We start from the raw sequence: 15,506 nt of genomic DNA, 5'->3' as shown, positions 1-15,506 counted from the left end.
AACACACAGAGATACTCCAAATGCTCTATTGTGAACTGCCTTTTTTTTTTTAATTTTAAGCAAAAAAGAATAAAGTCATCAGGGGAATGGAGAAGGAACTACGAGAAAACCTGTTTTCCCTATCAAAAATAGCTTTAAATGGATACTATTTTCCTCAAGATGAAAATCAAGGATATGAACACCAAAAGGAAACAGAGCTATTTATGGAAAAGCCAATGCTGGCACACAGTCCAATGAATATAAATCAGCCGGGAATAAATCTATGCTACAAAATGCAACAGATAAAAGGAAGAGCAGCAAAGTCCTGAAAGATCTTCATATAAAGCAGGAATATGTCTCACAAACTTGCTGGTTTCATGAGGGTGTCTGACTGATCTCCAAAATGGAGTAACATAATCACTGCTTGACTAGATTCAATATACTAACAGGATTCTTCTAGTTGTGCTCTGAACAGGCACTAAATTGGGATTTAAGAGCTTCCCTAGGTACTTACCAGGAAAAAAAATAAACCACCTTAAATCCCCATAGCTTCTTTTAAAAGTAGGATAAGAGAAACAAGTGGTTTTAAAGCACATTCACCATTTAATGCTGAATTAATCACCAATTAAGCAAAATACATCTCACAAGAGTTTTCAAACCAATTTCAAAGCACAATCTAATTCTTTTTAAAAAATGTGTTTTAAAGAAGAAAAAGAATTGCAGGAAGGCATACTCACCACCTTCCATCTTTCTTTGACCAATATTCCCACACTGAGGATATCAGGCTGCTCCCCTCCTCCACTCATTGCAACCTCCTGAGGTGATGGAGCTGCTATGCAAAGACTAAGGCAGTAGAAACCATCCAGATCCTAGGAGTGGCTTCCATTTAACCAGTCACTGCAGAAACAGAGCAGAAGATGGGATTTCAGTGATTAACAGACTAACATGAAATACAGAAAAAGTTGTGTTTCTCATCCAGCACCTTAACTAGTTTTTGTATCTCATAGTGTCCAGTGTTGAAACTCTAGACAAACAGCTTCCAGTACAGAAAAAAGTTTTTTACCTGTTCTCACTCAAACCTCCAATTCCAATCTCAAAATGTAACAAACAAATATAAACATTTCCTTAATTATATTCTATAAGCAGTTTCAAAATGTTGCAAAGCATAATTGCATTTAAACTTAATTTTAATAACAACTTTTTTAATCTAATTATTTACCAAATAGTTGTTTAAATAATTAATAGTAATATATAATAAGCTTAAAATAATATTAACCAAAAAATTACAACATTAAAAATAGATCAATCAGGATTGCACTGCATACAGACTACTCCACATTTTACAATGTGTTTCACATAGTTAGGATTACTCATGATTAAGCACATTTAAGTACAATTTTGTCGATTTATGTCAGGCTATAAATAGCTAAAGGAAAAAAACTTGTCTTCAGTAATTTTGACAGTTTATTTTTTTAATTCTCTAGTTTCACCAATCATTGCTAAATTGAATTTTATATAGCATTATAAAAATTTGTATTTTTGAGATTAATATATGCATGATGGTTCCCATCAGTAACTTCTATCACCAATTAAAATCTTATTTCAATTGTTTGAAGTTTTTCTAGAATTGTGCTTTTTTGTTACACTGGTATAATTATACAAATGTAACTCTTTGTATAAACTCTCTTATCCAAAGACAGTACTCTTCAAAAAGTGTATTTGCTTTGGATTTATTTCTATCACTTTCAAAATAGCATCAACTGCAAGCGAACAATTGTTTTTTTCCCTGAATCGACACACAGATTATATGCAAAATTGGTAAACTCATTCTGATTTAAATTAGCAGTATGGCCTTCCACGTGGCTAAATGCCAAGTTTACTACTGGGGCTAAATTATGCTTTTTTAAAAAAACACTGCTGCTTAAACGACTTGGCTTTTAAGACAAACATTTGTTTAACATGATAGTAACTGTGGGGGGTTTTTTCATATTCTTTCATATTTCTTTTTCATATTATATTTATGCCTCTTTGCTTCAACTGTACATTCTAACATTTAAACCAACTCCAAACAAAACAGACCCCTCTGAAGAAAAATTAATCTGGATTAAATTTATACCAAATTAGAGTGGATTACATCCCTGTAAAGGAGTGCTCATTCAAATACGTAGCCTGAATTGCTTTAATTCAAACAAATGAAGGGAAACCAAATTAAGATTGTGTATTCCGAGTAACAGCATCCACCCCACAATTTAATCAAGTTTAACTAAACCAATTTAAATTCTACCAGTGCTAGTAAATCCTCCCCTTCAGATAAGGTCAAAATTACACAGAGAACTATGGTCATTTATGCGAACACCCTTAACATTACTAACCACTGACCACAGTTACTGCCCTTTCCAATAGAATTATCATAACACAGTCAAGAACTCAGTAAGTCAAAGACAAAACGAAATGGTACTAATGAAGGGGAAAAGGTCTATTTCCAAAATTACATGCTTACAGCACATAGCCATTTTTCCATTTACTCAAACGTTTCCTTCTCTTTCCACCACCCGCCAGTTACATCAGAGTAAGTCGTGGTCTTTACCAATTAAATTGTTCACTCCTGTCCACAGTAATTTTAGAGTTTTTTGTTAATACTGCTATCAGACTTGATTTGATTCCTGACTTGATACTTTTTATTTTTTTAATACATTTCAAGTTACAATTCACGGTCACAGCTCTGACAAACATTTCTGAGAGCTATTCATTCATGGATTCTGGAGCTTATTAAGAGAGCATCAGCAACAAGACCCAGAATGCAAAGGTATAACACATATATCCACATAAATATCCCATATTTTAAGAATTGTCATAGAAGTATTACTGTATGTAACATCTGTATGGCCAGGGTAACAAAATCTTCATTTATACACAAGTCCTCAATCCTATTCCAATACACTAATTCCTCGCTATGTCATCCTGTATCATTACAAAGCAATAACATATATTCTATATCATCAGTAACTGGTATTCAAAGCAACAAAACACCAGCAAAAGTTGTCTCCTGAGCCTTGGAAGACAAGGTACTAAACTCCTCCTGAAGCTTAATAATCAAGTGCAAGCATTATTTTACTTGAAAAAAAACGGAAGTTTTACAAACACGTTGAAGTCAATTTGAAGAATCTTGTTTTCTTCAAGACCCCTAATAAAGCAGGAGGATTCAGTGACAAATTTGAAGGCCAGAAAGCTTGAAATTGGCCCAAACTTTCAAATGATCAGGCCATATAAGTGCACCCTCTTCAATGAATTAGCACATACTAATTTAATTTAATAGTCCAAATAATGAATAGTCCCCTAACTTCACTAGTAACATGTTTCAGTATGTTCCTTCCCTCACAATAAGCATAACTCGCTTTGCTTCAAGGTTGAATACATCTAATTTTAGGTTTTTTACCACCAGACTTGGTTACAGTTTTGGTAACCAAATTCCATACCCAGTAATTTCACTTCATTTAAACATCTAAACATTTTTTTAACCTCCTCTAAATTAATAAATTAAGCTTTAAGCCTTCCTTCCTATCCTATGGGTCTTTTACATGGTTCTCTTTTGAAAACCCTCTCCTTGCTCCACATTATTCTTGTGGCATGGTCAGCAACACTGAGTTAGACATCCACGCTGAATTACACTCTATCTCACCAATACCTAGTATGGAGAAAAGAGGGTTTTTTATTTATTTGCAATAGCAGTCATTTCTATAATTTAAGTCTGAAACTGCTTTGGACTTTTGCTAAATCACAACTTCATCAGATACTTATACACCTCCATGCTTACACTCAGGCACTGTTGTAAGCACATGGTTTCTATAAAATTATTCACAATCTGATCTAGACTGAGTTTCCTTGCTCTGATGTGTTCTCTAATGACCTTAACATTGTATAACTGAAATCTGTTATTGATGTACTGCAGTAGATAAATATCTTTATGTTCCTTACCTAAAAACAGATAACACATATTCTAGTAAGTGCAATCTAGGTTACAATCAAATTTATGTGGAAAAAGAAAAGGACACTATTAGACAGGACTACATTCAAAGGACTTTTGGACAGACATAAATACGCATTCTTCGGAGGTGGTGCTCAGGTCAAGATTGAAAGTGAAATTTCTCTGAATTTGGAACAATTTAAATTCAGATTGACCCGTTCCAAATTCCAGATGAATGAATGGCTCATAAAAGTACATACAGTTCCATTTGTATAACTGAAATACTTTGCTTTCAGCACAGCTCTTTAACAGCCTACAATGCTGTTAAACAATTTAAGAAAGCTCCAGTATGTTCTGTATTCCACTGATGCAGATGAATAATTAATGGTATACGGTTAAGGTGCAAGCTTTCCCTTACTCATTCAGCAGATGGATCCTTGAGCAGTACAGTTTTATAGGTGGCAGTACAATTATTTTCAGCACAATGAGCACTTCTTTAAAATTCTCCTAAAATAGTAACAGTCATTTTAATTGCAATATGTCTCAAAAAATTCTGTATTCATTAACTCATCAGTTGCCTTATCAGATCAGTTTATCACTTGAGAAGAACTTTTGAAAATAACAGCATTACCACAATTAAAGGCAATCAGCCCTGTGTCAAATTTATTTCCAGATGACAGGTCATGGAGTAACTACGACAACACAATAAGGCTGGACTGTTCCATAACGTAAGCCTAGGAACTGATCATAGTGTAACACAAGAGCAGGTAAGGGAACATTAGTACTAATATCCAGAATACTGTACAAACAGCATCCATTATTTAAAACTCTTCTATCCACTGAACTGATTTTAACTACACATCAGCCCCACAAAAGACTGCTTTAATTTATCCCAAACAAGTAAAATAAGAGATTATATGCTATAAGAAAGCAATAGTGCAAAACTTGCAGAAAAAAAAAGTCAATTTTGTAATAGCTGATTCTAGCTCAGCAAGAAAAGACAATCTTTTCATGTAATTTACGTGCATGTATATAGTTTCTTCAGAGACAGCCCTAAACTGAAGCCAATCTCTGTTTACCAGCCATCATAAATGTTTAAATTCAGATCTAAGATGTAGCACAGAGAACTTTGGCTGAATGGAGGTACTGTAAGTTCCAGGACAAAGCAAGTAAGCACAGAAGATTAATTCTGTTCTCTATAAAGGAATACATGTCCTCTTGCCTCCACTACGGAATAATATCAATCTTTTACTATTAAGAACTCTCTATGCTTATTAGGAGCTCTATCTGCCTGCCTTCAGTTCACTTAAGAAACTAGTAAATTAACTGGAATCTATCTAAGATGGTTTCCACTTCTGTACTTTCTACTTCTGAGCAGAAGAACTTAAGGAACAAACAAAATTTTAACAGCTCAGCATAATGAGAAAATCAGGGCAGGAAAAGTTCAAAGGTCCTAATTCCATCGCATTTATGATAAAGCCCACTGTCTTCGAAATGCTAAGAATATGTTGAAATTGTAAATTCCAAGCGCGTATTAAGCGCGTCTATTTGAACACCCAAACTAGAAAGTTATCTTACAAATAAACCTGAATATTTTCTAAATATATCTATTAAAATCTGGGGTTTTGAAAATCATCATTCACCACATAAATAAGAAAACAAATTTAAGACCTTGACTTAAATTTCCAACTTGACTGGTTGTGAAGAAAATCTTTTTAAAAATTCAACACATTACCAATGCCATTTTAGGTTTTCCTTTCTCAAGCTCTTGAGTGCCAAAATATTCATCACCACTTGCAGATTCCAGGTGTGAAAAGCTCCCAGCTGTCTTGTGTGCTATTGCCAAAGAGTCTATATTTCCTTCTGGCAACTTCTGCACTTACAGATATGTTGTTATTACAAAAGTGGCAATATTTTCGCAGTTTGAAGGCAGAGTTAAAAATATAATGTTTAGTTTCAAGTCTTATTTTTAAAAGACATATTTCAAGCTACCATACTATTTTCAGTTTGCAAAAGAATTCACTACCAAAATGTTGCAAAAACCCAAGTAAGGCAAGTTCATCAGAGGACTGTATTTTCTTTCACTAAACACACTAATACATGTGGCAAATCCCTACAAGCCTGAGGCACACAAACCCCTCTTCAAGTCCAAAGTAGAATTAACACCTTTAAATTAAATTGAACTTGAAAGCATTTGCACTGAAGTAAACTTCAATATGTTTCTTGATCAGACCAACTGAGATAAAGGGTACTCAATACCTCGCCATAAAGAAAAGAAAGCATCTTTATGTGCATGACAGGGAATGACTAGATGTTTATGGTTCCTATCAGAAACACAGAATGCAATTTAGTACCCACAGAAAATCAGAACATTTTGGTCAGGGAAAATTAGAATTAGTCATAAATCAAAAACCCTATTTAATCCACGATATTTTTGCCATGGTATTTTTCAGATGTGTGACTAAATGTCCTAATTTGATCTGTCACACAATTGCACAAAGACTTATGTCAGAAAAAGAGAAAGAATGGAAGTTAGCTGTGAGAGACAGGTAAAGGCTGGGCTACTGTGGTGCTTTCAAGTCAAATCCAACCTCAGATGAAACCTCAAATTCAACCTCAACCTCAGAGCCTTTAATCCTAATGTGGAAGCCTAACCCTTTGGAAAGGTTAACTTCATTTCAAATAATATTGTATTATTCTCAATTTTTTCCCACAACTCAGAGTGAGTTACAAATCAAAAAGAGACTCATGAAATGTTATTAATGACTCCAAAATTAATTTTAAAACCCTAATAGTGTCATTCGTGAAAAAAAAAGTGTATTTCTGTGTCTTAGATTCACTATAGGCATTGTGGTATCTACAACAAACCTAAATGGAACTAGAAGCAGGGATTTTTGCTATAAGAATTTGTTTTACTTGTCAAAAGTCTTTTTCAAATAAACGTGCAAATGGAAACTCAGTTTGGCAATGACCTAAATTATACAGTGTTACAATAATTATTTTTCAAGATCCTTGTAAAATTTTCATTGTAAAAAAGTGATAGTGAAGTGTGGTTTTAAAGAAAAACAGCTTGAAGTCAAAGAATTAAGGTATTTTAAACAGTGGTATAGTATTATAATATCAATCTACTTATAGTCTGGATTTATCAGCAAAAATAAAATCTTTATTTCCAGTTTTCTGAAGTGTTGGAATAGTCAGTTATCTTCTTAGGATAAACTCAAGAATATTAATAGCTTACCATCAAAGTCACTAACTACATACAAAGGAATAACATAAATTGATCCTTTAAGATGGTCTGAACTATTGCCCTTTCCACTAGCACTATTTCTATTTTTTCACAAATCCATTTTCTCAGCAAGGAAAAACATAAACACTCAACACATGCATACAGCACACGACAGAAGACAAGAAGCAAACGATACACTGCTCTGAAGACCTTACAGAAGAAAAGAGCTGCTGCTAAGGACTGTGCAAGAATGATGTGAGGCCACATATACAACTAACTGCTTAATGCTTCATCCAAACAAGTAAAGTTCAGGGCTAATTCTAAACATAAATGGGAGTAACACAGTTTTTTTGAAAATACAAGAAAATTAGCAGAGAAACTTTGATGAGACATTCAGATAGATGGCATGTGAATAGCAAAATGCTGTCTGCACTGTCAAATGATCAACAAGGCTGCCAGCAGCAGAGAAGCAGCCCAGCTGGCAGCCACATGACTACATTCGTTGTATTGTGCCCAGGCTGAAGCTCCACCCATGAAGCAACCTGGACCTCACTAACAAAACCGGAGAATTCCCTTGATATGTCAGCTGACAAAGCACATGACAAAAACATGGTCAATGAGGCCTGACAGTTTACTAAGCAGAATACAAGAAAAGAGAGAAATAATCTTTTTTCAATCTGTAATGTCTAACCTCTTAGCACCCTTATCTTTAGGGTCCATAACTCTAAATCTGCTGCAGTATTGGGATAAAGAGAGGGCATCGGCTGGGCATACACAGGTATTCCATCTTCTTAAATACTTCAAATACATCTCCTTAAATACAGTAGCTCTCCTTTTTGCCAATGTGTACAATGAGGTCAGTAACTGCTACACCAAGCAAGGTGCCTCCATAAGAGCCTAGCTAACAGGAAGATGGGATTTGAGGGAGTCCACACAGTGCAGGACATCTACCAAACTGTGACAGGCTTCAGCCTCCTCAATGAGGAGATTGGCCATCCTATCACGCAATGCAGCAATCCCGGAAAGAGTTAAGGAGGAAAGACACACCACCACGTTGCAGTTTATGCAGGAGATGCCTCAGTATGTTCAAGAAGAATTGTACTTTCCAGCAGCAAATCAACAGTATTAGAGAAGTCAGGCACAAAGAGAAGACAAAAAAAAAAAGAGACCCTGTGCTAACCCTCATGCCAAGACCAACTCAGCACTGATGTCAGCATCCCTCGCATCAATGGCTAAGGCACAGCGACACGAAGTGGGTCCTTACGAACTGCCAAATGATATGAGAGGTGGGAAATGGCCTGGTGCTTGGCTATGCTGAAGGAAGGTGGCACCGAGGCAGCTAAATAAACATAAAGGAGGTATTGCTAGCAGACTGGCACAAGTTATTACTTTACCTTCAGTTTGGCATGGCTGTAGAGAAGAGCTCTCTACAGTGCCAGGGAATCTCTCTTGTTCCCAGGATATTCCACAATGATCACATGGGCTCTCGCAATATTGAATCTAGAAGTACAATACACAACAACAAAGGAGATGGGTAGCTCATCTAAGACTGTCTGACCAATCTGTCCCTAAAAAAACATTGGTTCTGAAAAAGGTACAGAGACTCAAGTCAACAATGTGGCTTGGTTAGAGCATGCACTTGCTTTGTAGCTGTAGCTGAAGCTGGCTTCAAGCAACAGTGACTGAAACTTGAGCTCCTAATCAGAAGTCCTGCAAGGTTTGAAACGGAAAACAAGTATTAAAAAACTGAAATGGAACTTTGGCAAAGGCATTTGAAGTTGGTACAAATCCAAAAATATCAATTTAATTTGCAACAGAAAAAAATTAGGTTAGACAGTAGAAAAGTAGATAGCGTGGGCAGCTAATCACAAGCAGAGACAGGCTGCATTAGCCCAAAAATCCACCAAGCCCAACCTCCTGTCTCTGACTATTGCCAGCAACTCATGTCTAAGGAAGAATACAAGGACACAGAAAGCATATAATCAGACTTCCCAGAATATTTTCTGAGGATATAGTAAACTGGGACACAAAACACAGAAACAAAGATGGTATTTAAGATTTTTCATCTCCGAGTTCATTAGAGCTTTTCTGAACCCCTGAAAACTTTTACCACCCATAACACTCTACTGCAAGCAAATTGTAACTTGACTTCATTTTGGGGGAAAAAGCATCCTTGTTTCCAATTTGTTTTCTGCTAGTTACACTGGAAGTTCATTAACCTTTGTACAGGAAGGCAGTGTACAGTTTTTCCCTGTTCACCACTCAGTCCTACACAGGGAATACACTGCTACCATATGCCTCCTTATTTACCTCTTCCAACTACTTAGTCTTTCACTGATTTTGATCATCATCTGTGTGCTTTTTGCAGTTCTATGTCCCCTCTGAGATGTGGAGACCAGCATTGTTACTGGGGAATAACCTGCTATTTTCAGAGAATGTGCAAGACTCCGTTCAAGAGAAGTTAATTGCTGTAAATTTTAAAATTATTTATCCCTACATGAATTGCTTTTATGATAATTGTCATTCATCATTATCTCAGAGTAGCAAGGTCTTTCTCCAGCTCTTCCTTATCTTCATCTTTACTAATTTTAATAGCCTTGTATCACTAGACTATGTAATTTCAGTATTTGCATCTTATCTAGATCACCTGTAAATACACACTACGGAGCACACAGAGCTACCCTTTTTAGGCTGATGAGCTATCATTTAGGAAGATCAATATTTGTATTTTTAACTCAGATTCCATTAAATAAAAACGGGTTTTTTCCACAAACTGTACACATATAGAAAACCTGACTCACTATCTTCCATCTGGATCATCAACAGCTCTGCTTTCAAATTTGGAATAGATTCCCTGGGTATCTAAACACAATGCTCCTTCAAAAGAAGGAGCCAAATTGGATGGGGCCCTGAGCAACCTGGTCTAGTGGAAGGTGTCCCTGCCAACTCTAAAGTCCCTTCCAACCCAAACCATTCTGCAATTCTGTGAGGGACGACTGTGAGGAACTGCTGGGTGACTTCATAGTACTGTATAACCAAGAGATAAAATGGTGGGTGAGGTTCTGTGTAAGTACATGTCAAATTATGTATCTCAGAAAAATAATCCTACCTTCTCATTAAATATGTGAGAAACTGTTAGCAATCAAGAATAAGAACTTGGTGTTCTGATATACAATTACAAAAGATGGCAACTCAGTGCTAAATAGCAGTCAAAAAAAAATCAAACATTAAGAATTCAGAAAAAGCAGATGACAACATGACGATCATGTATATATCCACGGTTCACTAACACCTTAAGTATTGTATGCAATTCTAGTTCTTCCTACCTGACAAAAAAAAAAAGGTTCAGAAAATGGAACAAGATAATCAAAGATACAGACTAATTTCCACATGAAGTAATGACTTAAAATCTTTCAAGAGATGATGGGAAGTAGAGAGGGGTATTTGACAGAGGCCTATAAAATCATTAGGGGCATGGAGAGGTTGGCTAGGAATCAACTATTCATGATGTCATTCAATAAGGGAACCAAAAAACATCAAAGTAGATCAGCAGGAGCCAAACTCAGAGCAAACTGACATGTGCAACTTCTTGCCAATGGGATACTGTGAATAACAAAAGTTTACAATGGTTCAAGTGGACACTGATTAACTATACAAAGAAAGAAAACTGCTGTGGGTTACTGAAAATACATATTAAGTATATTCAACTCAGGAAGTTCCTTACTAGAAAATGAAAAAGTATTAGAGGAAATTATAATTTATATTATCTCTGGTTTTGTATTTTTCCTTAGGCATCCACTTATGACTACTGTTGAATACAAATCTTTAGTCTTTAATCTATCTTGTTTGGAAACACAGAGAGAAGACAAAGAAATTCTGCTCCCTGTAACATAAATTCAAGTTATCTGATGATGAGCTGCAACTTGAATTAAAATCTTCTGCATAATCTTTTGCAAGTTACTTAAGCTACAACCCTAAAACTGGTGACTAACTAACATAGTGGGAACGACATGATAAAGCAAACCAAATGAACTCAAATAAACTCTTCTGGTACTTATGTGAGGTTGTTATTTTGAAAAAAAAAAAATATTATAAATCCTTGTATGCAAGAAGCACTCACAATCTTCAAGCACAATTTGTCCTATTGTTTCAACTTCTATTCTCCACATACTGTCCCCTTTATGCTGGGTTTAGTGTCTAGTCTCAGTGTCTTCACATATAATACTCTTCCTATATTTTCTATTCCCTCCAGCACCTCTCATTCAAATGCAAATTTTCACATGGTCGTTAAAAACTAATACCAATCACTAATATTATAAGCTGAAATTCTCCCTCTAATAAAGGTGCATCAATCCACTCTGCAAACAGCAATGAAATTAATACCATGTAGGCTTGCTTTATTCTGGATTAAGATGTTTTGTTTTCCTAATTACATTCAGCACATATACACCTATTTTTGATATGGCACTATTTGCATACAAGAAAGAATGATACAAAGATTTCTACATTGTTTGCTAGAGAAGTGATCACACTTTTAGTGACAGAGAACCTCCTCCCCCAAGAAGATTAGGTTTTACCACATTATTAAATATTTAAAACCATACAAGACCCTACACCCTACAGAAAAAAACAGGGTAAAAAGATGCTTTTTAATCCATTTGTTGGTCACTATCATTTGTCAAGACTGACAAAAGGTCAATTTGACCTTCTAAAGTTTGTTGAGATGGTAGACGGTGACAGGAACAAGAGAAAAGATTCAAGTCTTAGGTGCATTTTCAGAATTTTTACGTAAGTATTGACAGCTGCAGTATTGAATTACAAAAGGTGTTTTTAATTTGTTTCCATCCAGTAGCCTTGCTTCAGTCTGGCAGCCAGTAAATAAGAGTTCAATAGCCACTAACAATTGTTCAGTAATAATTTTAAAGCTGAAAAATCAAAAACAGTATGTGAGAGGCTTACATCTTAGTTTTAAGAGAAAAAAGCACCCATGGACAGAGCAACAGTGACACTCTCAAAATACTAAAGTACTTCAATCAACTAGTGAGAGATTACTTTTTTTTGTGTGTGTGTGGAATAAAATTGCTACGCATATGGTGATGCATAAGAAATGAAGCAAACTTATCAAAACATGTCATGGATTAAAAAAAACACAATTCATGGAAATTATTTCCCATCACCATGTTTAGACTATAGAATTCAATTCACACACATGAAGCCTAAATAAATAAACTAATCATCTATTTTTGCCTTTAATACATCTACAGTTGCCTCCTTCAGGCTCCATTACTTATCTATTCCTCTTCTCTGCCCTAACCTGTGCAGCATTGCTTTGCATTACACGGAATAACAGCCATGTCAAGACATTCAGCCTCTCAGTCTGAGAGCCACGGAGTCCTCACAGCAGAAAGGCATTCAAACCTCTCACCAGCAAAGGCCTGAGGAAAAGGAATTTGATGGGAAAAGGGGAGGAGGAGGAAAATGCCAGATGTTCAAACAACTTCTTCCTTTTCTCACAGGTTTTGTTACTACTTCCTCCTAATTGTTGAGGTGGCCACCAAAGAGCTTCCGCTCTGATCAAGACTGCCAGGTATATCTGCATCAAAGCAAAAATTAATGCAGGGAATCAGAAATGCAATATTCTTTATAATACTGCTATATTAACACACTTTGTAACAAAGAATATTACACAACATACATTTTAATATACATACATACATACATCACACATATATGTGATTTTACATTATACACATATTTGTTTACGTTATTTACATATATATTCCATGTACTTTATATATACACTATTATATTTTTATGGAAATACAAAACTCTGTATTGATGAGGATTCATGTCTTTAACCACAACTACTTACATAAAATAGCAGCAAATTTGGCAAGGTAGCTACATATAAATCCAAATGAATATGCTCTAACACTTTGTAAATGGGGTATGGTACTTTTAAAAGCGAATTACTAAAATAATGGGGGGGAAGCTACGTAATATAATAATTAAAAATAGTGCTACCACTAATCATCTTTCAAGTATATAATAAAGAAATTAGTGGTGCAGGCAAGAGAACAGGACACAGGAATTTCTGGAACATGGAGGAAAAAAATGAAACTAGTATCTGCAATAAGCTGGAAGTTGTTTATAGATGTTAGTGTTATTTTCCAGGTTCATCTTTGGAGGCTGTTTTATAGGGTTCTCTTGAGATAAGAGCTGAGATGACAAAATGGGTGATTTGTGAAAATTGTTAAGCTACAGGTAGAATAATGTTTTTGCCTTTTATACACTTGCCTGAAAGTTCACTGTGATGCACAGTGATTTCTTATAGAAGTGCATTGGAAAAAGTTTTTATCTCTTACTCGAGGATGGTACAAACATATTTGGTGTAAATTAGATGGCAAAGAATCTGTTCCTGATGATGTGTTTAGCATGACTGAGGCTGTTAAAAAGCCAGGAGCTGCAGCTCTGGGAAAACTTTCACAGTAGAGTTTTTTTCTGGTATAAGTAGCAAAGGCATAAAGATTTCCTGTGCAAGTCCCAGGACACAGTGATATGAGAAGTCCAGATGCTACTGTCAGTGGCAGCCTTCTTTTTGCAATGAAGCAATTAACTCCTTGCATGCTGCCCGGGCGGCTCTCAGAAACGCGCTCACCTTCAGGCCGCGCTCGGCCCGCTCGGCTCAGTACCTTGGCCAGCTCCGGGCGGCCCGCGGCTCCTCCGGCCCCGCCAGCGAGCGGGGAGAGACTGGGACGGCGTCCCAAGCTCCGGACGGCGCTGCGTCTCCTAGTCCCAGGATAAATATTAGTGAGATGCTACTAAGTCAGACAGGTTGAGAAAGACACATTTGAATAACTTTTATCTTAGTAGGTATTTTCAAGGAGATCTCTGATTTATCACTGCAGATTCCTGAAACATAGAGCACTGCAGAAGACAGTTAATTTTAATGTTTGGAAAGGATAAATAAAATTACTTTGGTAACAGGCCATCAGCTCGAGATCAGTTCCAGGCAAGGACTTGCAAGAAGAGGACTTGAGCATTAAAGAATTAGTGGAAGGCAATAAAACTACTGCCATTCAACTAAGTTCCCCTTCCTATCAAACTAAATTTTTACTACAGCATTACAAGTTTGGTCTATAAAGATAATAGTTATTATGGCACTTATAGTTCTGTAAGACATCTAAGTTTATAACACACAGCATAGTCTCTTTTTAAGGAACTAAAATGGCAGAAAATCAACTGACCATACATTAAACAATAGGTCCCCAAGTATAACTTTAAATTAACTAAACTAATATTTCTCTAATTACTCCCATAAGAGTCAATTTCTGACTTAATAGTGAAACATTTTTTACTAGGGAAAAATTATAAAGTTTGTACCTGATGCTGAGATCAAGAAGTGGTATAGAACAAACTGCATCAACTGCTTAATCAGACTGCAAGCAAACTACTTTTATCCAGCTTGGATGAAGAAGGCATTATACATCAAGGAACAAAGAATAAATGAAACATTACCTAACACAATATAGTAATCAATCAGTTCTGATAAATGCATCTGCTGGAGTGTTAAGGTTATGACAACTATGGATGAGTAGACAAATAAATACTATGAGATATTGTAATACCTCTCTATCTGCTCATTGTAGGACTGCTGCTAGAATATTATATCCAGTTCTGGTGCTCATATTTCAAGAAAAGATTTTTTTTTAACAAAAATATGCAGAAAACCAAATTATTAAAATACTGAGTAGTATGTATTGAGTGTCAAAATTACAAAGCTCCGTTCCCAACACACAAATCATATAACTAAAAGATTGAGTCTTTAGATTACTTAAAAACATAAAAATATCTCCAAGGTCTTTAATTTTCATCAATAAAGATATTCTGCTATTAGAATACTTTATTAATTATTTCAGTGGATTCCTCATTACTGACCATTCTTAAAAGACAGTAGAATAATTTCCTACATTATATGCTCTTACTCAACTACTGTTAGCACATTAAATTCAGGGAAGTCCTAGGGAAGCTGGTGTTACACACAAAGTTGCCTCAACAATCACAACAGTTCCCTTGGTCTTCAAGCAGTAAGGCTGAGATAAATGATAAAGTTTTTGTCTTTGAATATTAATTATATAACCATATTTCATTAAGAAAATACAATTATCCCAGGCATATTTAGTTTGCTGGGACTGTCTTAAGTCCACAAAAGTACTTAAAAACAGTCCACAGATCAGTTGAAAAAAAACGTGGCAGAATGATGAGGCACAAAAATCAACAAGTTTATGTATTAAAAACATGGAGATCAAGAGACTCTCAAAAATTACATGAATTTCT

At 35.6% G+C, this 15,506-nt stretch overlaps 1 protein-coding gene across 7 annotated transcripts in view; it reads right to left on the bottom strand.

Moving 5' to 3' along the window:
• TTBK2 (tau tubulin kinase 2) overlaps positions 1 to 15,506 on the bottom strand; it is an 85,307-nt gene that overhangs the window by 63,805 nt on the left and 5,996 nt on the right. For 5 of the 7 annotated variants that reach the window (XM_017809288.1, XM_017809345.1, XM_017809335.1 and 2 more), the window contains exon 2: positions 717 to 876. In XM_017809288.1, coding sequence (XP_017664777.1) covers positions 717 to 785 — 69 coding nt within the window. In that variant the 5' untranslated portion in view covers positions 786 to 876. Of the gene's footprint in view, positions 1 to 716; positions 877 to 12,701; positions 12,768 to 13,827; positions 13,922 to 15,506 lie in introns of those variants that run through there. The other 2 variants (XM_017809297.1, XM_017809306.1) reach the window with 2 other exon arrangements.

The sequence above is a fragment of the Lepidothrix coronata genome, unplaced genomic scaffold (genome assembly GCF_001604755.1).
Source record: "Lepidothrix coronata isolate B3197 unplaced genomic scaffold, Lepidothrix_coronata-1.0 Scaffold1, whole genome shotgun sequence".
NCBI classification, from domain to species: domain Eukaryota; kingdom Metazoa; phylum Chordata; class Aves; order Passeriformes; family Pipridae; genus Lepidothrix; species Lepidothrix coronata.
This window is presented reverse-complemented; position numbering and strand designations above follow the sequence as displayed.